Source organism: Arachis stenosperma, chromosome 8 (assembly GCF_014773155.1).
Source record: "Arachis stenosperma cultivar V10309 chromosome 8, arast.V10309.gnm1.PFL2, whole genome shotgun sequence".
NCBI classification, from domain to species: domain Eukaryota; kingdom Viridiplantae; phylum Streptophyta; class Magnoliopsida; order Fabales; family Fabaceae; genus Arachis; species Arachis stenosperma.
In genome coordinates this window covers 15,466,187-15,490,469 of record NC_080384.1, presented here as the reverse complement: position 1 = coordinate 15,490,469, position 24,283 = coordinate 15,466,187, and the positions used below count along the sequence as shown (strand labels likewise).

At 37.1% G+C, this 24,283-nt stretch overlaps 2 protein-coding genes and 1 pseudogene across 2 annotated transcripts; 1 reads left to right on the top strand and 2 right to left on the bottom strand.

The window, feature by feature from the left end:
• Positions 1-438: 438 nt before the first annotated feature.
• Positions 439-4,137, top strand: LOC130944806 (inactive TPR repeat-containing thioredoxin TTL3-like). Its single transcript, XM_057873340.1, has 7 exons — positions 439-1,737; positions 1,825-2,017; positions 2,175-2,347; positions 2,503-2,836; positions 2,930-3,134; positions 3,222-3,322; positions 3,524-4,137. The coding sequence occupies exons 1-7, from the start codon at positions 800-802 to the stop codon at positions 3,674-3,676; spliced, it is 2,097 nt and encodes a 698-aa protein (XP_057729323.1). The 5' UTR covers positions 439-799; the 3' UTR covers positions 3,677-4,137.
• A 12,555-nt stretch (positions 4,138-16,692) lies between these two features.
• On the bottom strand, positions 16,693-18,107 carry LOC130944991 (uncharacterized). The gene has a single exon (XM_057873622.1). It carries the CDS (start codon positions 17,986-17,988, stop codon positions 16,954-16,956), a length of 1,035 nt encoding a protein of 344 aa, XP_057729605.1. The 5' UTR covers positions 17,989-18,107; the 3' UTR covers positions 16,693-16,953.
• Positions 18,108-20,457: 2,350 nt separating this feature from the next.
• LOC130945448 (uncharacterized) lies at positions 20,458-23,081 on the bottom strand (annotated as a pseudogene).
• Between the last annotated feature and the right edge of the window lie 1,202 nt (positions 23,082-24,283).

Sequence of the window (24,283 nt, the reverse complement as noted above, 5' to 3'; positions counted from 1 at the left end):
AGCGATAAAGTATATGTTTGAATCCGGCAGATGCAATTTCAATTTTTGAAACTTCAACTCCATCTGGCATATTATTGATTGGATTTTGACTTTAATTTAATTGGTAATCTCGTCCATTACATTAAATATTTATTATTAGGATAAAAATTAAATCTATTAGTAATTTTTTTTTAAATAAAATTTCAATATTAAGTCCACTCTCTACCAACCAAATTTAAATAAAACCAGTATTATGATTTTAATTATGGGAAGTTATTATGGCTTTTTCCACTCAGATATTTATACAATAATGTTCAACCCTAGTAGTGCAGGAAAAAGAATTGTTATTTTCTTGCTCATAACATCATACTATTATCTTATCTTATTTTTAAGGGAAAAAAAGAAGCATGAAATAAATGATAGAAATTCATTGATTCATTGATGAATGATGCGTGTATGTTAGCAAATATTATTTTGAAATGGTTGACAGTACCTACTACTATTTTGATTGTCCCCCCAAAGCCTCAAAGAGAGGCCAAAGTGGGTTTCTTGGAAGCCACTCTTTAAGGCTCCATTGATCTTTCTAGTTTGTGTATATATATATATATATATTCATACACACACAGAGACACATACTCACTCATTCACATTTAACACAACACACTTGTAAGTTGTAAACTCCTTACAAAAACTCCTTCCACTTCAAGCAATAAACTTGATCATTTCCATTCCCTTTTATTGCACACCATCTGTTTGTCATAGTGACTTCAACATATAGTTACTTTCTTTCTGTCACATTTTCCAAACTTGACTACTAGTGATGGCAGGGAAGGGTAAGAACAACAACAACAAGGTGGATGTTGACTTTGGTTGTGGTTTGGTTGGGAGAATTCTCCAACTTAAAAGCAACAATAGGCTGAGAAAATCATCAGTTCATTCACTACCCTTGAAAGCAAGCAACAACAAAGGACAGCAGAGAGATCATAAGGTGGAAAACGAATCCAACAAGCCTCAAATTCATGAATCAAAGACTCCAAGTCCAAGAAACAGCTTCACTGAGACCTTTCACACATTGAATGATGATCATAAACAAGCCAGAAAGAGCACCTCTGCCTACCGAAACAGCCAGAATCGAAGACCTTCAGATGCTGCAAGAAGCTCAACATCATCATCATCTGGTAACTCAGAGAAGCAACACAGAGAAGCCATTGGTAATTCTCTGCAACTTGCTAGGATCAACACTAATAGTCACCACCAAAAAGAAAACTTGAGCAGGTCCCCAGTCAAAGATTTTAGTCCCTTGAAACTCACTGGAAACTTGATAGTTAACAATAGCCCAAGAACCAGTGTATCCAAGAGCATGGAAAGTACTCCCAAGAGTAAAGAGTTAAACCCCATGTCAAGTTCTTATTATAACAATGCAAGCAGAGGAGGACTAATGGGGAATATAATGAGAAGGAACAATGATGAGTTTGCAGCTCAGTTTCGGAGTCCAAGGAATAATAATGGAGTAGACCCTGAGTTGTTGAAGGGAATGGGAAATGAAGCATACAAGCAGGGAAGGTTTGAAGAGGCTCTGACCTTGTATGACAGAGCAATTGCTATTGACTCCAACAAGGCTACATATCATTGCAATAAGAGTGCAGCTTTGATCGCATTGGGACGGCTTCTTGAAGCAATCATGGAGTGTGAGGAAGCTATCAAGTTAGACCCTTCTTATGGCAGGGCTCACAACCGTTTGGCAACAATATATTTCAGGTACTTGGATCATAACAATGAAAATGGTGGTGATTTTTTTTCTATTAATCTTTTTCCCCCTAATAATAAAATTGTGAATTGGTGCAGGCTTGGAGAAGCAGAAAAGGCACTAACTTGTAATCAGGCAGCTTCAGATGATGATTCGGTTCTTGCTTTTCAAGCTCAGGCTCTTGAAGACCACCTTAACAAATGCACTGAAGCTAGGAAAGTCAAAGATTGGAAAACTATAATAAAGGAAACACAGTCCGCAATATCGTTAGGAGCCGATTCAGCTCCAAAGGTTAGTTTCCATGGTCTGGTTAACTTTTCTAATCCAATTCATCCAATTATCACTCACTGGTATCGTAAAATTTCTGTATTATATATAAGTTCCATACGGTCACTAGCCTCTTAATAAGCCTTATGCTGAATAAAAAAAATGGGTATGTATGTAACAGATCTATGCTTTACAAACCGAAGCCTTGTTGAAGCTCCTAAGACATAAAGAGGCACATGCCACTTATGAGAAAGTGCCAAAATTTGACCGTGATTGGTGTAACAAATTATTTGGACCGGTTTGTAGAGCTTATGTTTTGATGATAGGCGTACAAGTTTACTTGGCAGCCGGCAGGTTGGTGAAAATGCTTTATTTGATAAATTCTCCAAGCATCATTCTTAGTTTACTGTGATACTGATCCATTGTAAAATTGATGACTATGATATCGAATGTTATTCGAGTCTAATTGAGAATGATCTCAAGGTGCTACGTATTTTTTGTGATGACAGGTTTGAGGATGCTATGACTGCATCTCAGCAAGCAGCCAAATTAGATCCAAGCAACAGTGAGGTGAATGCAGTGTTAAGGAGGGCAAGAGCCGCAACATCAGCCAGAATGAGTGGTAACTTGCTCTTCAAGGCATCAAAATTCACTGAAGCATGTGCGGTGTACAATGAAGGACTCGAGTATGATCCCAACAACCCAGTGCTGCTATGCAACAGGGCAGCGTGCCGTTCTAAACTAGGCCAATTTGAGAAAGCAATTGAAGATTGTAATGCATCCCTTTTGGTTCAGCCTAGCTATAGCAAGGCAAGGTTGAGGAGAGCTGATTGCAATGCCAAGGTGCCTTAATTACCACTTTAACCCTGAATTCTTTTAGTACATACTTGTTCGAAGTTAATAAACTGTGTCATTTTCTTTTTGTACAAATTATAGTTAGAACACTGGGAAGCTGCGATTGAAGACTATGAAGTGCTCATAAGAGAGAAGCCAGGGGATGAAGAGGTGGCCAGGGCTCTGTTTGAGGCCCAGCTCCAACTCAAGCTCCTGCGCGGTGAAGATATCAAAGACTTGAAATTTGGTTCGAATTTGGTTTTCATCTCGAGCAATGATCGATTCCAACATTATGTAACCTCTCCTGGTGAGCCTCATTTGGATGTGTGTCTAACTCAATAAAAATTGGGCACTATCAATAACAAACACTAACTAGTTGTGGCCAATTGAACAGGTATGTCTGTTGTGCTATTTTGCAACAAGGCAACCAATAAAAATGTACTGTTGGTGTTAGAGCAAACCTGCAAGAGATTTCCATCAGTTAATTTTCTTAAGGTTGGTCAATATACATTGTTTCAGCTTGCTATATTAACTGAAGAATCTTAAAAGAAGAATACAGTAAAAATGGTATTAACAGTGGACAAGAATGTGAGATACATATATGCTTAGGAAAAATTAAAATTTTGCTGACCAAATTAGATATAGATTGAGAGCAACAATGTTCACACTTTTCTTACTTGATTATTATAATTTCAGGTGGAGATTGAAGATCACCCATACTTGGCAAAATCAGAAGATGTGAACTCTGTACCAGCCTTCAAAATATACAAGAATGGATCAAGGGTCAAAGAAATTCCGGGAAACAACCACCAGTTGTTGGAAAAATCAGTTAAACTATATAGCAGCTGAAGATAAATATACTCAAATAAATCAAGCTAATTATCTCTGCTTCTTAAATCTGTTGACTTTGCTTAGAAGGAAAGTGGAAAAACAAACAAGAAGCATAGCATTGCTGTAGTGGTAGCTGTAGATATGTTTATAGCAAAAAAGGGAATTCTTTCTGTTAGTAATTAGTTCTTTTAATTCTTTGCTTGTTTGAGTAGTCTTTGATTCTTCATATCCCATATTTCGTGTATATTGGATTGGGAAACCAATTACTTGATACATTATTTTTTTCAGTTGAAATTACATATATTTATTACAGGAGTGATTTGTATTTTGTAAGTTTGTCATTTTAAATTATTAAAGCAATGTAGAAGGAATACAATTACTGTACATCACAGAAAGTTGGTGATCAGTAGTGAGAGTTCTTATTATTGTATTCACTTGCTCTTGGTAGAATTAATTTGGGTTGGAATATTTAAGGATTACATGATTGAGATTGGATTTAAACTAGACACCTTTAACAAAATACTCTAAAATTCAAGTTTTAACACCTCTTTTTTAATGGTTGCCAGAAGACACTTTTAATTGATTAACTTATTCAATATATTGGAACTCGGCCCAATTGAATGGTGAATTCTATGGTGCCTATAACTTGATGCCTAACTTTTGCCTAACTTACTTCTTATGGCAACTTTTGAATATTTAATAATTATTTACTTTTATACTTTTAAAATTAAATATTGATTTTTAACCCTTTTTAGTAAGTTAGGCAAACACTTTTAAGCACCATAGCAATCACCCAATTGAATTGTCTGTAATCTGAATTACTGTTTGCAATCAACTCAGGTTACTGTAATAATAAACACTTTCTTTAGTGTAGGACTTTATTTGTGTCTCTTAAAAAGGGTGAAAGAATCTTCAGTAGTGTTAATTATCCTCATCAGTGATGTCAAAATCATTCACAGGAGGCCTTCTATAATGTGAATAGATAGTTGTAAACCGATAAAAGAAAGAAAGAAATAGAATCATTGGATATAAATTCCTCATTCTAGTAACTAAAAATCCAGCATTAACTCTTTTGCATTCTTTTGTTTGCTCCATCGTCAATCAGCAACATCATTACATCATATGAAAAATCAAAGAAAAGAATTAGGACTAACTACCAATTCTCGAAAGATTCTGTCATTGACAAAAAGATTCTTTTATCGATAAAACAACCCCTGAATGATTTGAAAATACGACAAAAATAATCCATAAATATTATAATTTTTGTTAGTAACAAAAAATTTTCATATTTAGCAAACTATTTATCTATTAGATCTATAGATTTTTAGGATTATACTGCGTGTACACTAAAATCAACCATCAAAATCAACCACTAGTATAAAATAGATGTTAAAAATTTAAAATACAAATCCACATTGAAAATAAATTAAACCACACATCTGACCTTGTTCTTACTAATAAAATATGAATTTGTAGAATCAAACTATAAGGCTGAGTAATTTTGTCCTTTATTTATAGTATAGAAGGAAAATCAATGGAGAATTGAATTGATATGTACACTTAAATACATGTTACGATCTAGATTTCATCTCATGAGATGGTTTGCCCCAGCCCCCAAGAGAAGTGTTTTGAACCATTCACTATCCTCATATCTGAGACTTGAACCGTAACAAATATATATAGATTATATAGCAAGTAACAACTATAATTAAACTAAAAGATATGCTAGTCAAACGACCTAGACAGTTTTGGTTTGAAGAAATCAAACGTGTGAATTCCAGATCATGTAAAAATCTAATACATTTTCTTAACTTACAACTGCATTAGATGGATCTAAAGTTGTATAATAACTAGGATGACATCAGTGGCGGAACTTGAAATAAAATTTTGGGGGGCCACATAGAAGATAATTGTCAAAATGTTTTTGATATGGACTCCATTTAAGATAAGTTCGTCTAATCTCATTTCTCTGGTTTTGGTGATATTGCCAAATTTAAAGCCGTTTTTCAGGGTCTCGTTCCAAAAAATTAAGGTCAAACTTATCAGATGTAACTTTTTGAACTTTTAAAAGTTGTATCTCACTTTTTTCGCGATTCATTAAAGTAGAAAAACTATCTACATGTGTTGATATTGTAAAAATTATATGTTCTCCTTCTTAAATATTAGTCTTCCTCTTAAAAAATGCATCAATTCTTTAATTTTTTATTATTATTTTATAATAAAATTTGAATATATATCCTGTAGAATATGTAAAGAAGAAGTTAGAAGAACAAATATTAAAATTTATAATATTTATTGAATTTTTTTTATCAATTTATACAAATATAATAATATTAATACTTATTGAATATTCAATTATTTTTTATCATATAAAAAATTAAATTAAATAAATAGTAAAGAAAAAATAATATTAAATTAAATAAATAAAAATATCTAATTTTTTATATTTAAACTTAAAGGTAGAAAGAGTGTTGCTTATTAAATTTATTGGATACTTTAAATCATAATAAAGTATTTAAACCAATTGAATTATTTTTTATCTTTTAAAAAAGTACTACTAATTTTTTTATAAAAAAATTTGAGGGGACCGTGGACCCCCCTTGTCTGAACTAAACTCCACCACCGGATGACATGGAGGAGCAATATTCAGCTTTTACAAATAAGACATTGCTTTGGTATTTGAGAGCGCAAAACAACAACAAAATCCCCTAGCTTCTAGCTAGGCTTTAACCCTTTTTCAGTGTACGGTGAGTGACAAAACTGAGATGCAAAAGAAAAGAAAAGACAACACCCTTGACCCCTTCTACTTCACCTGGAGAAACTAGTTAAGTGCCAACTTTGCTTGTACTTATATATATGGCAATTGGCAAGGTTATATTCTTTTCTTTTTTTTTTATCTCAAGGTATCTATCTGGCCGAAAATCTAATGACTAATTCCTTGAATATTGTAAAAGTATAAAGTGGACGATCCTCCGAAACAAACAAACTCTATTTCCATCTTTCAGCGAGTATCAAATCCAAAAAAGATAGTTAAGAGACACAAACTCTCGGTCATTTGCGCCAAGATGCGTTGGTAGATTATATTCTTGTTCATGTGAATCATGTTGTTGACCAACAAATCAAGTACACCATGTGATGTAATGTAAGTCACACTTGAAGACAGGACCTACAATCATTCCAATCAGCCCACACAAAACTTGACCAGCCTCCTCTATTATCACCTCTTAATGGGCCTCCATCATGATTTAGGTTTTGGATCGACACAAATTTACCTCATTGCAGTTGAACATAGTATATGAACACATGATACATAATAAAAAATACTATGAACAAAAAAAAAAAATACTAAGTTGGATTGGTCTAATAGTTAGCTCACTAGTCCGTTTAAGTAAGTGTCAAAAATTTGAATCCCACTTTATACATGTAACAAATTATTGATCAGCGACAAATCTTAAATGAAGCTAAAAAATTAATCCTTATACTACCGAACTAAAAGATATTCCAAGCAAGTATAAAAAATTTAAGTACAAATTGAAAATACCACGGGAAACCATGATTGTGGAGCACATGCAACCATTTTCCAAAGTCCATATATAATGACTTCTTTTTAACGTAAAACTAAAAGATGTAGTTCTTTCCTATAAGTATAAAATTTGACTAAATTCAAAGTTAGTCTCTCCCTTATCTTAATTATAACAAAGGATTCTCTAGTTTTATAGTGAGAGAGAAGCAGGTGTGTGTAAAATTTAGAGACCTTAATATAATAAAAAAAAAATTAAAACAAAAACATCCTACGGCAAAATTTCTTAAAGAGCTATTTGAGTATATATTCAAAATTGAAATATAAATTGGAGCCTCACCCGTGAAAAATTCTAGCAAGGAGCAGTGTGGTACAGTAATAGAATTATTTGGACTGTGCTTCATATATAGTTATCTGCTCTATTCATAATTTCATATCTACCTACACTTCACAGGTAGCTCGTTCATTCTGTCGCCACTTTCCTTTATCACTGGAAAATTGCAGAATGCCAGCATCATTCAGTAAACCACGGGCTTGTAATTCAATTTTAATCAACGAAGCAACATACATAATTTTAATTTGTCCTATTATCCCAATAAAACATTAATAAATACGAACAAGGTGTTTAAGGACTCCGTTGACTCTGATTAATAATATACTTGTTATTGTTAGTACCTTAATGGTGTGTTTGTTTGAGGTGAAAATAGGAGGAAAGAAAAAGAAGGGAAAAAAATTGGAAGGAAAATAATTATTTTTCTTTGTTTGGTTGAGGAGAGAAATGGGAGAGAAAGGAAAATGAATAGAAAAATATTGGTGGGATCCACCAATTTTCTTTCCCTCCAACAATGGAGAGAAAATGGAGAGAAAACTATTTATCTCTCTCTACTTCCAATATTACCCCTTTACTTTTTTCAATATATTTTATAATATAAGGGTAAAATTGTCTTTTTATACCATTTCTTTCCTTTTTATTTTCTTTTCATCCAAACACATCTAAAGAAAATAAAAATCCACTCAATTTCTTTCCTTTCCTTTCTTTCCTTTCTATTTCTTTCCTCTCTATTTCTTTCCTTCCAACCAAACATAACCTAAATGTGAACAGTAATCTACTAAGGGAGCCATTTTAATAAAAAAGTTTAAAACATTTTTTTAAAGATATTTTTTAATAATTAAAATTTAAGACATATAATCGATTAAATCGTATTATTTTTGTCAAAATTAGGCCAGACAAATTAATTTGACAAGAAAATAATAAATTAAATTTTAAATCGATCTAAATTAATATTATTTTTATAAAAAATGACTACAATACCCCTATTATAAAAAATTACTAAAATACTCTTATTATATATATTAATTTTGGGAATCCTAAATTTTAATCCTTTTCTTTTGTGTCGTCATAGAGTTAGGATTTAGAGTTTTCAAAATTTATATATATAAAATAGGGGCATTTTAGTTATTTTTTATAATAAAATATTATAGTCATTTTTTATAAAAAATACCGGTTAAAAATTAATTTATTAATTTTTTGGCTAAACCGATTTGTCAGGTCTAATTTAATAAAAATAATACAGTTTAATTGATTATATGTGTTAAATTTTAAATTTTAAAAGACATCTTTAAAAAAAAGACGTTTTTAACATCTTTATCTAAGTGGCTCCTATACATTAATACTAAAGAAACAATAATCTAAAATTACTCTATTTAATTAAATATTTATAATTTTATATATTTAATATCTAAAACTACATATTTATTATATCTATTATTATGTTTATTTTAAAAATAAATAATAAATATAAAATAAAATAATTTTAACTGATTTAAATTATTTTTTTATTGTCTCTTAAATATTTTTATATATAAGGAGTGATTTACTTTAATAAATATTACTCTTGCTTATTTTACAATATACATTGCTTATTACTCATGAGCCGTACTATATATCCTATGTTGTTAATTAGTTATGGATGTGTTACATCTAATGTTTAATTCATTCATGAAGTTGGTGATGTGCGTTTGGGTTATGTTTGGTATGTTGTCCGTTAATAGAAAAAAGAATTAGCTAGAAATCCTAGAATCGAATTATTATCTTCAAACATACACAATATGATTAATTATCCGGAAGATGTAGCAACTTCTTCTTCGACATAAAAAATCACTGGGTTTTGGAAGGTTGCCAAATTCATTGGTGGAGTTGTGATGATTTGCCAAGTGAAGTCATGATTTCTGACGTTGGAGAAAGCACCCAAATTAAAGCAACTTAGGCAGCCTCACGCGTACACAATTCATAACAAAATTCATAGGGTTTAACATTTCTTTTAACCCCCTTAGAATAAAGCTAATCATGATATCAAAGCTGCGTTTGTTTTCGAGGATAGAGTAGGACAAGATATTGAGAATAGAATAGAATAAAATACTGATAGATACAAAATTTTGTGTTCTTATATTTTATTTGGTAATAAACTAAAACAAATTATAAAAATTTAATTTATTCTCATTTTTTTATTTAAAAAATTTTAGATGAAAAATATAATAGTAAAAAATATAATTATAAAAAAGTAATAAGAATAATGAAAGATAAAATAAAAAATAAGTTGTGTCTCTTGTTAGTGTTTCTATGTCCTTCTTGTCAGAATGGACACAAAATACATTAATTCAGTGTCTTTGAACACATTGTCTCTGTCCATGTCTTTTCTGCCAAACACGATCGTGTATCTCTGTGTCTCTATCTCAGTGTCCTGTCTCTGTAAATAAACGCAGCTAAAGTAATGATTTTTTATTTTTATATTGAAGAGCAGTATGTGGAACACAACTAGTAGACTAAGGTAAAAATTCAGGTATAGTTGACTACACGTGAAGTTGATAACTGAGAGTTGTTAGATGAAAATTTAGTCAGATTATCTAACAGCTCTCAGTTACCAACTTCACGTGAAGTCGACTGCACCTGAGTTTCCACCATTAGACCAATATATTTCCGGCAGATTCATAGTATATTTTTTTCGGATTATACTTTTATAAATAAAAAAAAAATTTACAATATATTTTTGGCAGATTAACAATACATTAACGGCAGAATTGTACTTTTACGAATGAGGAGTGTTAGAAATTTAACAAATTTTGTAATTTGTAATTATTAATTAGTTATTATTAATAATTTTAATTGTGTGAGATTATATCTAATAATAAGAGATTATTTATTTTTTATTAATTATATACTGGTTAAATTTTAATAAAATGCTGTCCCTAAACTTTCTCTTTACAAATAATAAAAAACATTCCAAAAGTTTATTAAACACCAAAACACTCAGTATTTAGGTGATTCACTAGATATAAAATAATATGTAAAAAAAATTAGTTATCAATGAAAAAAATAGTAATAACATAATATTTAGTAGTGCCTGCAGCAGCAGTACTACTATCACAATTAGAATTGTTAGTAATAAAGAAACTATGGAAAGAAAAAATTTTGTTCATAAAACACAACATCTCTAGATATAATAATTTTGCTAGTGGAGGTCATGCATTTATATCTTTTTTGAGTATTAGAATATCCAACAAAAATATACGACTGTGATCGTAGTTTCAATTTATGTTGATTATAAAGTCTTAAGTTAGGAAAACACAAGCAACCAAATACTCGAAAAAAAAACTATAGTCTGAAACATGATGAAAAAGAATTTCAAATGGAGATTTATATGAGGTGACATAAGAAGGCAATCTATTTATTAAGTACACAGCAGTAAAAAAAGCTTCACTCTAAAGATGCAACAGTAAAGAAGCAGTAGCTAAGAGAGTTAGGTCATTTTTCACAATGTGTCTATGCTTTTGCTCAACAAGACCATTTTGTTATGGGGTATATGGACATGATAATCTGTGTTCGATACTTTCCTCTCTTAGATACTGTGAAAAAACATTGGATAAATATTCCTTACCATTGTCAGTTTGAAGAGCTTTTAAAGAATAATGAAGTTGCTTTTCCATGAAAGACTTATATTGTTTAAAAAATGAAAACACTTGGACTTTATTTGTTAAGAGATAAATGTTGGTATGTCTAGAAAAAATATCTACAAATGAAACATAGTACTTAAAACCATGCAAAGATGAAATGGGAGCTAGACCCCAAACATCCGAAACAACTAGAGATAGTAGCGAATTATAAATGTGATTAGACAAAGAATAAGGTAAAGAATGAGCCTTAGCCATACAACAGAATTCACAATTAAGCTTGCAATCTGAATTTTTATTCTCATGTACAATAGGTGTAACACCCCAATTAACCTAAGCTTTACCTCGCGTCGTAAAGCAAAGGTTAATCAAGGATTACGACAGTTCTAAACTCATACATATGATATATAAAAGGGGTAATATTATCTAGAAACCCGATGAAAGATATAGCTAAAAAATCAGGATTTGAAAAGCGCAAAACGTACTAGTGAAGCTACTAACTTAAGGCACAAGGAATAGGTATAGCATAACAAAATATCATAGCATAATAGTATAATATCATAAGACGCTATCCACGGCTCGCGGAGTTTAAGCCAACTAGCCATATACAGACAATACATGAACCCAAACAATAAAAACAGCTTATACAAATTTTGTTCTCTCAGATACAAGCCTTTAGGCGAAACAAAATACAAAAGTGAGAGACATAATTCAAAATAAATTAAAAGACCCAAAAGGAGTATCCAGATCCTCTGCTTCTATCACCAACCAGAAAACTCACCAGGGTGAGTTGCAACCTGCATCTGAAAACAACAACAGAAATATGGTATGAGAATCGGGATTCTCAGTATGGTAACAGTGCCCAGTGATGTAGGATATAAGACCCAGGGACGCAAAAGGCAATCCTAGACTCCATATCCATCATAAGAATTCAAGCTTATATCATTCTAACCCAAATAAGCATAATAGGTAAAACCTTAACAAAACTTAGAACCATAGCACCATAAAAGGGTAATCTATCTTAGGGGATTTCTAATCTAATCAAACACCGCTGTCCCACAGCCTTCACCAATCGATCCGCCATGCGATCCTATCGCCACCGCCTTCCAAACCTCCTCAAACCCAGAAAAAGCGCAAGTATATACAATACAAATAAAATACAAGTATAGGCATGTATAGCAATTAAGTCAAATAGCAATTAGACATGTTATACAGATAGGAAAATAATATCAAGTCGGCAAAGCATACAAACAGATAGAAGATGCACATGATGAATGTCTGCCCTACTGGCTGTGATATCACATTGTCGGTTCAACTGCCAACCCGATACATCTCCATGGAGACGTTGCCCTTCGGAATCATCATATGGGAACCCCCGAGATATAGTGCTCGGATCACTATCCAGGATTGTGCGCCTGTACGCTTTGGAGATCCGAAGGGATGTGAGCGGGATCTATTGCCACCGACCTCACATCTAAGCACAAGCAGGACGAACCACCGCCCTTACGCCGCCGCCGCTACCTCGAACAGGCGGGATCCAACCTCGACCCCTGCCGGGCGCATAGCGTCTCATAATCTCAATATACAATGATACATCAGTGGTTCTTAGAAAACATTGCCAATTCATATTTCCATTCCTCTTCTCACTCTGCCAACCCATCCTCAGTACACCAGAAACCTAAACCTCTATTTCTCTAATTTTTCATAATAAGCATCAACTAAAACCCTTAGCCTATTTTCCATATTCCCATACTCAAAAATTAAGCCCAAGAGTCCTATAATGCCGTTAGAGAAGCTTACAACCTTGTTGGGAAGGTAGAATAGTTGAAAACAAAGTAAAATTTGAGAAACAGGGCGTGTGCGTCCGCACAAAGGTGTGCGTGCGCATGCCCAGGAAACTTTTTAAAACTGTGCGTACGCACAGGTGACAAAACTTGCAAGGTTTGTTCACTCGCACAACCTGTGCCAGTGCCCCCAACAGACTGGGCTCCCCAACGTGTGCGTGCGCATGAGTCTGTGCGTACGCACATGTTGCAATTTCCCATTGGTGCACGCACGCACGAGCTGTGCCAGTGCTGCAAGCAGACTGTCTGCCTTCACGTGTGCAGATGCACAGGTCTGTGCGTGCGCACAGGTTACAATTTCATAGAGTGTGTGTGCGCACAAGGCTGTGCGTGCACACATACCAGAAAACATAAAATTCTGTAACTTTGCATAATTTCTTATTTTCCACACCAACTTTGAATAATCATAACTTCCTCTACAAAATTCTAATTTTCACAAACTTCATATCGATTTAAAGGGTTTCAAAGATCTTTAATTCTAAACAAATTTCAACCAATTTTGAAAACCGAGGCGAAAGTTATGATCAGACAAAGTTCACCAAAATTTAACTTTTACCCAAAATCACAATTTCCTCAATCTTTCATAAAACACAACCAAAACCAAACCAAATTCCATTTTTCACCACCATTAACACTATTATGTCATATTACACCAAGATTACTATATTTTCCTTTACCATTCCTCATCATCAACCTCAACATCAATATATTACATTATAATCAATCCTCATTAACACTCTCCCAACAACATTACCAAATAATCAACATTATCATCACATATATCAACACAAATCACTTCTCAACTTCACAAATCATTCATCATCATTATATCACTATCAATTAACATAATCCAACTCAACAATCCTCAATCTTTCATAAATCAACACATACCATCATTCAACAACTCAACAACCATATAATTTCAAACCTATCTTATAGGTCACTAGCCTAAGTATCCATGAATATTATATATTACATAGAGAAAACCGAAAACATACCTTGGCCGATTCTCAATATGAACCAAATGATCTTTCAACCAAAATCCAACCACCAATGTAACTCCAACAAGCTCCAAACTCACAATAATCAAGCTATAAACATATAAATCACCACAAAATCAACCTAGGATTCCATTTAAACATAATATCACAAGGGTTTAGTGGCTCTTAGCTTTTCCAACAGATTTGATAGCAAAAATCTAATGCTAAGAAAGGATTAGAGCAAACCTAAACATCCAAAATCATAAGAACTCATTTAACCCAAAACCCTAAAAACCCAAAATTTAGAGGAGAGCAACCGGGAAGATTTCAAACTTTCCTTACCAATTTCTTACATGGTTTTTATAGAGCTCTTCACAAGAAACGCGTAGCCGCTGACGACACACAAATCGAAGCACCGTAGCTCAAGATATTAGCTTGAAAAGATTGAAGCGAATAGTGCTCAAGGGTTTCTCTTCTTCCCCTTCTCTTCAGCTGAGTGTGTGTGTGTGTTTGAGTGTGTTATGAGTATTTGGGTTCATTAATGAACCCTTATATATGTTGGACTTGGGCCCAACTTGGGCCCGGTTCAATCTGTTAGCGTTTTTAGCCTGTTTGGCTCAACTTCGGACCAAACTTTTAACACTAATGCCCAGTTTTTCATCTCTAATGTTCTTCTAAGGTTTTTGACTGTTTCCACTGTTTCTCACGCGGCACCAAGCAGACTTGAACCGATTCAACCGGTTCGACTGCCGGTTCGCGATTTTTTACGGCTTTTCGCAGAAAACACATTTTCTGACTCGGAAGGACCTACTGAGTTCAAAAATCATATTTAAATCTCCAAATTCTCATCCTAACTTTCTGGAATTTAATTTGGGCATTTAAATAATTTTATCCGTGAAAAATCCAGTTCTTACCATAGGTAAATCACATTTAGTAGCTATATTCTTTATAATTTGAAGAATAGGATGGCCAAATCTCCTATGATAGGTATCTAAAGAAACATGTTTAGTTAAAAAAACAGAAAGTGATGTCAAAGTCTTTGGAATTTCAACTTTCTCAAACTTATACATTCCATTTTCAGCCTTGCCTCGGAGAAGAACCTCCTTGGTAGCCTGCGATTTTACCAAACAAAATTCAGGCCAAAAAGAGAAATATACATAATTATCCTTAGCAAATCTAAATACACTTATCAGATTCTGAGTTATAGATGAAATTATCAATAAATCGTATAATTTATAACGTTTTCTTGTTGCATAGCATTGGAAAAAATACTGTCCAACTTTAGAGATATGCATACCTGATCTATTGTCAACATATACCTGCTCTTGACCTTGATAGTCTTGAGAATATTGCAGATTTTGTTGTTTATGTGTGCAGTGATGTGTTGCTCCTGTGTCAGCATACCTTGAAAAATCTGCTATAGATACAGGAGTTGCAATCACTGCACGTGGATTATGAAATGATAGAGGGGGTGGCAGTGCATTGTGCATGGAGGTGAAGGGGTTATTTTGTTGAGCATGATTAAAATTTTGAAGAAGCAATAGCTGGCTACATGACCCAACTTGCCACAAATTTGGCACTGTGGTCGATTTTGATTAGTGAAGGAGCCTCTTCCACCTTTACCAAATCTTCCTCCACGTCCACGCCTTCCTCCAGGTCCACATCCCAAACTTCCATTATTGTTGCCTCTGCCAGTTCCATAAGAGGGAGTTGTCTCTGTTGGTTTATCGGGTAAATGTATTGTTTGAGAAACATGAACCTGTACCATTGTTGAATTAGGCTTCTTGAACCTTTCTACGATTTCTTCTTCTGCCATAAGTAATGCTTTAAGATAAGGAATTGCATAAGCTGGATCTTTTGCTGAAATCAGTGTAATAAAAGAGTGATAATCTTCATTAAGACCATCTAGAATAACATTTGTGTATTCTGAATCTGAAATTGGGGATCCTATAGCAGCTAAAGTGTCAGCCAGTTTCTTGATCTTGAGTAAGTAATCGGATGCAAAACCATCTTTCTTTACAGATCTAAATTATAGCTGCAATTGTCGAACCCTAGCATTGGTTTTTTATGCAAAATATGTATGAATTCGTGTCCAAACTTCATGAGCAGATTTATATCCTATCATCCGGTGTTTGAAAGATGCATCCATTGATGCGAAAAGCCAAGATGTAACATTATAATCATCAATACGCCATTCTTTATGTTGTTTTGATTCAATTCCTTTATGCACATCTTCAGCGGAAGCATACCTGTGTGGGACCTTTTCTTTGTCAAGATGATCTTCCATTTCTTGTGTTAAGAAGTTGTCTTTTGAGAGTTTTTTTTCAGAGTGGGATTGCAAATGATTTATTTTGATTTTGTGTTGTTGCATTTATGATTGAAGGTGTAGAATCTGATGATAGTATAGGGTCGTCTTTTACAAATTTAACGTCATCAACCATGAACCGATTGTGCTCTTGATACCATATCAAATTTGTGGAAGAAAGGGAAAAAGAAGACTTGTGGTGAGAAACCAAGAAATAAAAAAGCAGAAGAATAGAAAATGAGTAAGATGAAAAGAATTTATTATTAAGAGAATCTCTTTTTTTTTCTCTCTCTCCTATACTCATACACTTGAACCTTGCTATTTTATAGCTACGTATAGTTAACTCTAGTTAATATATCTCGCGAAAATAAATGCATGTGTGAGTTCCTTTGAGATGAGATGAGAAGAGAAAAAGGAAGGTATTTGTATGATGAAAAAGCTGTACAGATATATTCATAGATTAAACAAATTAAAGCATACATCCGAATCTAAAAACTGGGACTTATGGTTATGGGACACTAACTCATTATTAGAATTCCCACTTAGTTTTCACTCCACCACATTAAAGTACTTTGCTGCAAAATAAAATTCATACATACAAACGCTATTTAATATACTACTAACAATTAACAAAAAAAATTGAAAAATGAAAAGAGTCCTGGAAGCAATGGCAATAGCATGATGATGATGGTGATGGATCATCTCTTGCAGCTTCGAGCCTTTAATAATGTTTCTCTTAAGCCACCAACAATCCATGTTTCTTTAGCAATATCCGATGAAATCCAATCAGCTGCACTCTCGTATCTCATCACCAACACCTTCTTGTTCTTGTTCTTGTTATTATCTTGTTCTGTTTTTATTATTCTCTTTTCTTCCTCCATTAACGACTTCAAACTCTGCCCTCTCACCACCTCCACTTTCTCTTTTCCTTTTCCTTCTTCTTCTTCATTCTCTCTCTTCACCCAACTCTTCGCCGGAGCAGACCTACACCGCATCAGCAGCAACGCGTTCCGAGGAGGAACCACTGTAACCGATTCATCATCATCATCATCTTCATCTTCATCATCATGTGCCATTACTACGTTCTTCTTCTCTTTCTCCTCATCAACACTACTACTTTGATGCTCTTGTACCACCATGAACCATTTCGAAAACACGGTTCTTGAACCTTCTTCTTCTCGATCACCACTCTCTTTTCTCTGGCTACTCTCTTCTCCTTCCTCGTCTTCGACGTCTTCGTCTTCTTCTTCTTCTTCTTCTTCTTCTTCTTCGTCGTCGGAGGTTACTATATCGGTTCCGGGGAATGATCCAAAGCATCTGAAATCGAACCTTATGCTTCTCAGGCAAGTCAAGAACTGCATTACCTCCTTCTTGAAACCAAGATGATTCCTCTGCTTCTTGCGGTTGTGGATCTTCTCTATCTCCTCCATGACCGACTGCCAGCTCCGGCAAGCGGTGGTGCGGGTGTTCTTGTGGCGAACCTTGATCTGACCGGCGCAAGTGACCTTGGGGGAGGTGGGTTCCGCAACGTCAAGGGAAGGGCTACCACCTTGTCCTCCAGCAGCAAGCATGGAGATTGATCTCTTGCGGCGGTGGTGCCGGCGTTTGTTGTGATCGGAAGGTCTGGCAGGGCTGCAAATAGGCTTAGGCATTAGAGGGAGATGGGATCTTGAAGGGAAACATACAAGAAGATCTGCAGATTGTGGCGGTTTTCCTTCTCTTGGCTTCAACATGTTTACATTCACACCTTTCTATCTCTTTCTCTTCTGCTTCACCCTTTCCCTTTATTTATATATGAATGAATGACTATGTAGTATATGTACCTGTCTCTCTCTTTTTGTTCAATTAATCCTCTTCTACTCCTACATTCATACATACACTTGCTTTTTGGTCCCCTCCCCTTTCAATTTCCCCTACTTTACCTTGCCTTCTTTTTCGCCTCTATAATTAGTGTCTTTGGTAATCATGTTTCTTTTTCTTTTTATATAAATTTAAATACAAAAAGAACTAATTCATTTTAGTTAATCCATCATCACTAACACATCAATAATATATAAATTAGTATGAATTATTACATATACAATAATAGAGAATATGTATACATCAATTATTATATTTGTATTTTACAGGTTTATATGATATTGGTGTTTCAAGGTGTTTTAGAAATGTTAATTATATAAAAAAGTATTAGTTGCATAAATTATTTTTGTAACTAAGTTTAATTAAATCTTTTTTTTGTGTATCTCTTTTTTTCCCTCTTTTTTCTTCAGCTAAAATATTATTTAGTTATCAAAATAACTTAATCATATAATATAATCAAATTATATATTAGATGAAAAATAATTGGTTGCCTAAAAAATTCATTTTGATATTATATCAAGAATTAATTATTTCAAAAATTTAACTTATTAAATTAAATGATATGGATAATTTTATATCTAACAAATTTTAGATTAGAAGAGCATTTATAGTATTAGAAGATATTTACAACTAGCTTATTCACAAGGGCAAAAAACCCTAATAAGCAAAATCAAGAAGGGTGTAACGTAAATACGCCAAACTGAAAATCGTTTCAGCAATAAGCCAGACGCTATTTTTATGTAATTCGAACCAGGGTGGTTCGAACTACAAACACAAGTAAATCGAACCAGGGAGGTTCGAATTAGGGGAGCGGAACTTTGAATGTAATTCGAACCAAGGTGGTTCGAACTCCAACCCCATGTAATTCGAACTAGGCAAGTTCGAACTATAGCCAAGTGTGCAACGCATGTAATTCGAACCAAGCTGGTTCGAATTACCCTTGGCGTGTTCCTTCATAAATCGAACCAAGGTGGTTCGAATTAGGGGTGATTCGGCTATATAAGGAGTTCGAATCACCCTCATTCGAACTATTATTCCTCCCCGTACCCCACAAAATCTCAGAGAAAACAACCCAGATTCTCTCCGAGGAAGACCTGAACGAAATACTCTGCTGATGGGGGACGATCCGGCACGGTTATATCGCTTGGATGGAGTCGCTCATATAGCCGGGGTCATTACTGAGGACGTCCCGGACAGGCGTAGGGTTGAGAGGAGGATGGGTGTGGGGACACGGCGGAGCCAGCGTGAGTGGAGGTGGCCTGATCATGCTGTGCACGATGATTACGACGCCGGTCCCGCTAGAGGCGGACGACGAGTCCAGGGAGGTAGGGCGAGGGGGCGTGCTGACCATGGGGACGACGGCGATGATCAGCATGGGCACGTTGGCGGGGGTGGTTCAGGGGCTGCTGCAGCTGCTGGTACTAGCACACACGATGGCGGTCATGCAGGTGAGTGGTATGGTACAGGGATGGGTGACGGGGCTGACACAGGTGACGCTGGACTTGGATCGGGCCCTCTTGGACATTACTTCGTTGGTGTGCCAGCCGATGACCAGCCTGAGCAGGGGGGTACACCTTGGCGCATCTCGGGATCACAGTGGTCAGACTTTATTGGGTCAGACACGCTTGTTGGGGACTTCGGGAGTCCACGCTTCCTAGAGGAGATCACCGCCATCATGCAGGGGGACGTGACTCCCCGCAGTGGTGGTCAGACCTCAGGCACACAGGCCCCGTTAGATGTTGATCTGAATGAGCCTCCATCCTCATCCGCTGGTCACCAGTTCTGTCTCGGAGGTACCCCTCCATCCGCCTTCACCGCTGCATCAGAGTCTGTCGCAGGGCCGTCGGCGGCACCCCTGCATGTTGCGCCACCTGCACAGCCTGCCCCACAGGAGGATGGGGATGACATCGAGGATGAGGAGCCGTTTATCCGCCGAGGTCAGAGGGCACGGGTAGCCCGTCGCTGTGGTACTGGCTCGCATCTGTTTAGATGATTCACGTTTCATGTATTATGTTCCCTAACGTTCAATCATGTATGATAGTGATATGTACTTTTCTTGTTATGTTATAGTCTGTTTACCTATGTTATTTGTTATTTGTGTTGTGGGACATTGACTATTTAGAATCATTCAATCATGAAACAGTTTAGTGTTTATTTTTACTTATTAAATTTTGCATCTACGGAACATGTAGCAGTACTCATTATGAAAGAAAACATATTCATTACTACTCCCAACAATCAAAGTACAATGTATAAAGATCAACTAGTTAAATACGTGCTCAAACATTGCATCTAACAGGAAAACTTAAATGTAAATAATACTAACACTGACAACATGCGCACTAATGGCGCCCTGTCTGAGATGATCCTCCAACCTGTGGGCAACTACGTCGTGTGTGTCCGGGTTGCCGACATAGGCCGCACCTCTTTGGCCGATTGGGATCTGCCTCGTCCATATTCATCCGTATCCTAGTGGATCTAGGACGACCCTCTCTCGCATGCCTCTTGTCAGGGTCCGGAATCACCGTGGGCCCGTCGTAAGGTGGCCAGAAGCCCTCCGGGATCGGAGGTGTGAATCTCATCCGATACACACTGAACACCGAGCTAATCTGATAGACGCTGTGAACGTAAGAGGTCCAGGTGACCCGTGAGTAGGCACAGCATGCAAGTGCGTGCTGACATGGGAAATGAAGAGCCTGGAAGTACCCGCAGTCACATGTCCTAGAGGCAAGTGATACTCTGTAAGTACCCAAGGAGAAAGAACCAGTCGGAGTGGTCTCTGCTACGGTGAACTCGGAGTTATCCCGGTCATACAGCGTCACCGTGAAGCACCTGGCCGTCTTCAAGTTGGCCTCAATACACTTCACCAAATGCTGACTGAATTGTTGTCCGGTTCCCATCTGGACCTCAGCCTCTCTGCCCTTGCGAACAAAGAGTTCCGCAAGCCTACCATATGTTGCCTTCACCAGGGATGCTACAGGGAGATTTCTGACCCCCTTGAGGATTGAGTTCACACACTCGGAGATGTTCGTCGTCATGTGACCGAATCTCCGCCCCTTATCACGATGTTGAGTCCACAAGGAGTAATCAATCCGGTTCGCCCACTCACACATCACCACATATTCAGATCGCAGAATATCAAACCAGTAATCAAATTCAACCTCGGTCATCGCATACGCCGCATTCACTAGAAGCTTCCTAGCGTCTTTGCCCTTGAAGGTAAGGGCAAAATTAGCCGCTACGTGTCGTATGCAGAATGCACGGTACGCAGATGGCGGTAACCAACCGCCTTCAGGGGCCTCAAGCGCAGCCTTGATGCCGTTGTGCCTGTCCGATATAACCAGCAGACCGGGCTGCGGGGTCACGTGCTGTCGAAGGTGCGAGAGAAAGAATGTCCAAGACTCCGCATTCTCACCCTCTACTAGTGTGAATGCGACAGGTAGAATATTGGAGTTCCCGTCCTATGCAATCGCGATGAGCAACGTTCCCCCATACTTCCCATACAGATGTGTGCCGTCAATGCTGACTAGCGGCTTGCAATGACGGAATGCCTCGATGCACGGCGGGAAAGTCCAGAAAAGTCTGTGGAAGTACGCTTGAGACTCGTCCACCTGTCCTCCAACTCGAACCGGGCTCGTCTTAAGGACCACAACACTACCAGGCATCGTCAGCAGGACACCCAACACCCACCTAGGTATGTCGTTGTATGACTCATCCCAGTCACCGTAGACGAGGGCAATAGCCTTCTGTTTTGCCATCCAAACCCTCCGGTAAGTCGGCCTAAAACCAAAGTGCGCTGCCGTGGCGTTCAGGAGCACCTTTATGCTCACGGATGCGTCAGCCCTCACCATTGGCATAATGAACGCCGAAATCACATGATAATCCAAACTCCTGTGGTCACTCGAGATGGATGTGGCCAGGCAAGTGTGAGGTCCATTGTACCGTTTGACCTCCCAAATGCCCTTGCGCTTTCGGAGACTCAGTCGAATCAACCATGTGCACCCATTCCCAAACTCGGAACACTTGCCCACATACCGGCGGTGATCGGACTCCACCACCTTGTACTGTACCCCTCGCCGGATGCTGTAAGTCTTCACGCTTAACAGGGCCTCATCTTTATCCTGGAATTGCTGACCAACCTAGAACTCTGTCAGACCAGCAGTCCCTTCCGCATCTCTAGCTCCGAATCCAACAGCGTGCCCTAAAACCCCTCATGTCTCATGGCGTCCAAGTCCAACGAGGAAAAATGTGGTGGATACTGCTGTGTGCCAGAGCTAGAACCACCGCCCGCCAATGCAGGCCCATTCGCTCCAACCTCGTCGCCGCTATCATCCTCAATCGTATCCGGCTCGACGTCGTCCTCCTCTGCATCACCCAAGACTCCGTCTCCGACGCCAACCGGTGGAACGCCCTGTAAGGCGTTCGGGAGAATATCAAAGGATCCTACCTCGTCGCCTACGCCGTCATTCAGATCAACAGCAAAAGACGAGGAGGCGACAAGTTGGACCACTGGCTCGTACACTGGGACGGAGGAAGAAGCCACGGCAGCCCTGGAATTGGAACCAGCTGTCGTGGCTACATCGGTGGTATTCCGGTTCGAACCCCCTGAGCTGGATACCACATCAACCAGCTTTGCCAGCAATTCTGGTGTCCTCACCTCCGGAAACTGCCTCCGACAAAGAAACATGACTTGCAGGTCCTCATCACTACCAATCGTGAGACAATCATACTTAACCGTATCGTGCAGGATCGTGACTGGAATGCGATAGAAAAATTTCTTAACCCGCTTCACACCTTCCAGGCCAAGTTTCATCAGCACTGATCTAACAAGGTCATCATACCTTGTCGTTGGATTCACGACAACACAGAGAGGATCCTTATCTGTGAACTTCACTCCGGAACGAGTTTTCCTCTTAATGGATCCTCTGTGGTGAACCAGAACAACAAAACTCTCCTCACTAGCCATTATACTCCATCTAATGAGACCAACTCACGTTTAGAACGGTTATATAGAGGTCTCTCTCCCACTAATTCGAACCGGCCCGGTTCGAACTAAGGTTTGTGTAATTCGAACCAGCTCGGTTCGAATTACTAAGGCCACACTCTCTCTCTATAATTCGAACCTCCCTGGTTCGAATTATGTGCACTCAAGGTTCGAACCGACCTGGTTCGATTTATGAAGAAAATTCAGGTTGTAATTCGAACTGCCCCGGTTCGAATTACTCTCAGTTGCAGTTCGAACCATATCGGTTCGAATTATATATATACAAGATCCTGCGCATTATTGAAACGATTTTCAGTTTAGCTTATATACGTCAATTTGAGATGGCATTGGCTTATACTGGTTTTTTGCCCTATTCACAATGACTAATCGAAAACATTCAAACATATAAAGCAAAAGTACAAGAGAATAACGTTTTTTCTTAACAACCTAAATAATAGGTTAAAAAAAGAAAGTTGATTTAAAAAATCAAATTTTGAATTAATTAGGTTTAATTATAATTTTGAGTATTTTAATTTTTGTCGCAACTGTTCTTTCACAATTCTATGCTACCACCGCTGCTGTATCATGACTCCAGTGCCCCTATAGCTATTGTCTCGTTTAGATGATTTTTTTCATTTTAAAGTGGACGTTTATTTGGGTATACCATTGGTATTTTACTTGATTTGTTTGATTCTGCATGTACATGTTTCGCAAGATGTTCATTTTACTATATATGCAAATGGTTCTTTTTACTAAGATGTGAATATTTATTTGGGTCATACAATATGAATGAACGAAGCAAAGCGGCACACGATAAAAGTAAAAAAGACACGACGCAGTAGCATGGAAGTAAGAGTAGAGGTGTAACATTGGAGTAGTGGCAGCACAAAATCTCTGACTCGACGACGGTGCAACGTCACGGAGGGAGAAGAAGGAGTGCAGCGACAGCGTCGCTTGCAGAGAGAACAGTGGCGGTGCGACGCATAGGAGAAGAAGGTACAACGATGGCGTTGAGAGTAGGAAGCGCGACACAGGAAAGAAGAAAGTGCAACCGCGTCAGTTGCAGAGAGCACAGAGGCAGTGCGACGCATGAGAGAAGAAGATCTAACGGCGATGCGGCGTGTTGCTTCTTCAGAGGATTGCGGCGGTGGAGAGGTGCGTTGGTGATGGTGCGACAGAAAAGG

Coding starts and splice junctions, on each gene's coding strand:
- LOC130944806 (XM_057873340.1), top strand. CDS start 800: ATGGCAGGGAAGGGTAAGAACAACAACAACAAGGTGGATGTTGACTTT. Junction 2,018..2,174: donor GAGCCGATTCAGCTCCAAAG/GTTAGTTTCCAT, acceptor TGTATGTAACAG/ATCTATGCTTTACAAACCGA. Junction 2,837..2,929: donor GAGCTGATTGCAATGCCAAG/GTGCCTTAATTA, acceptor TACAAATTATAG/TTAGAACACTGGGAAGCTGC.
- LOC130944991 (XM_057873622.1), bottom strand. CDS start 17,988: ATGTTGAAGCCAAGAGAAGGAAAACCGCCACAATCTGCAGATCTTCTT.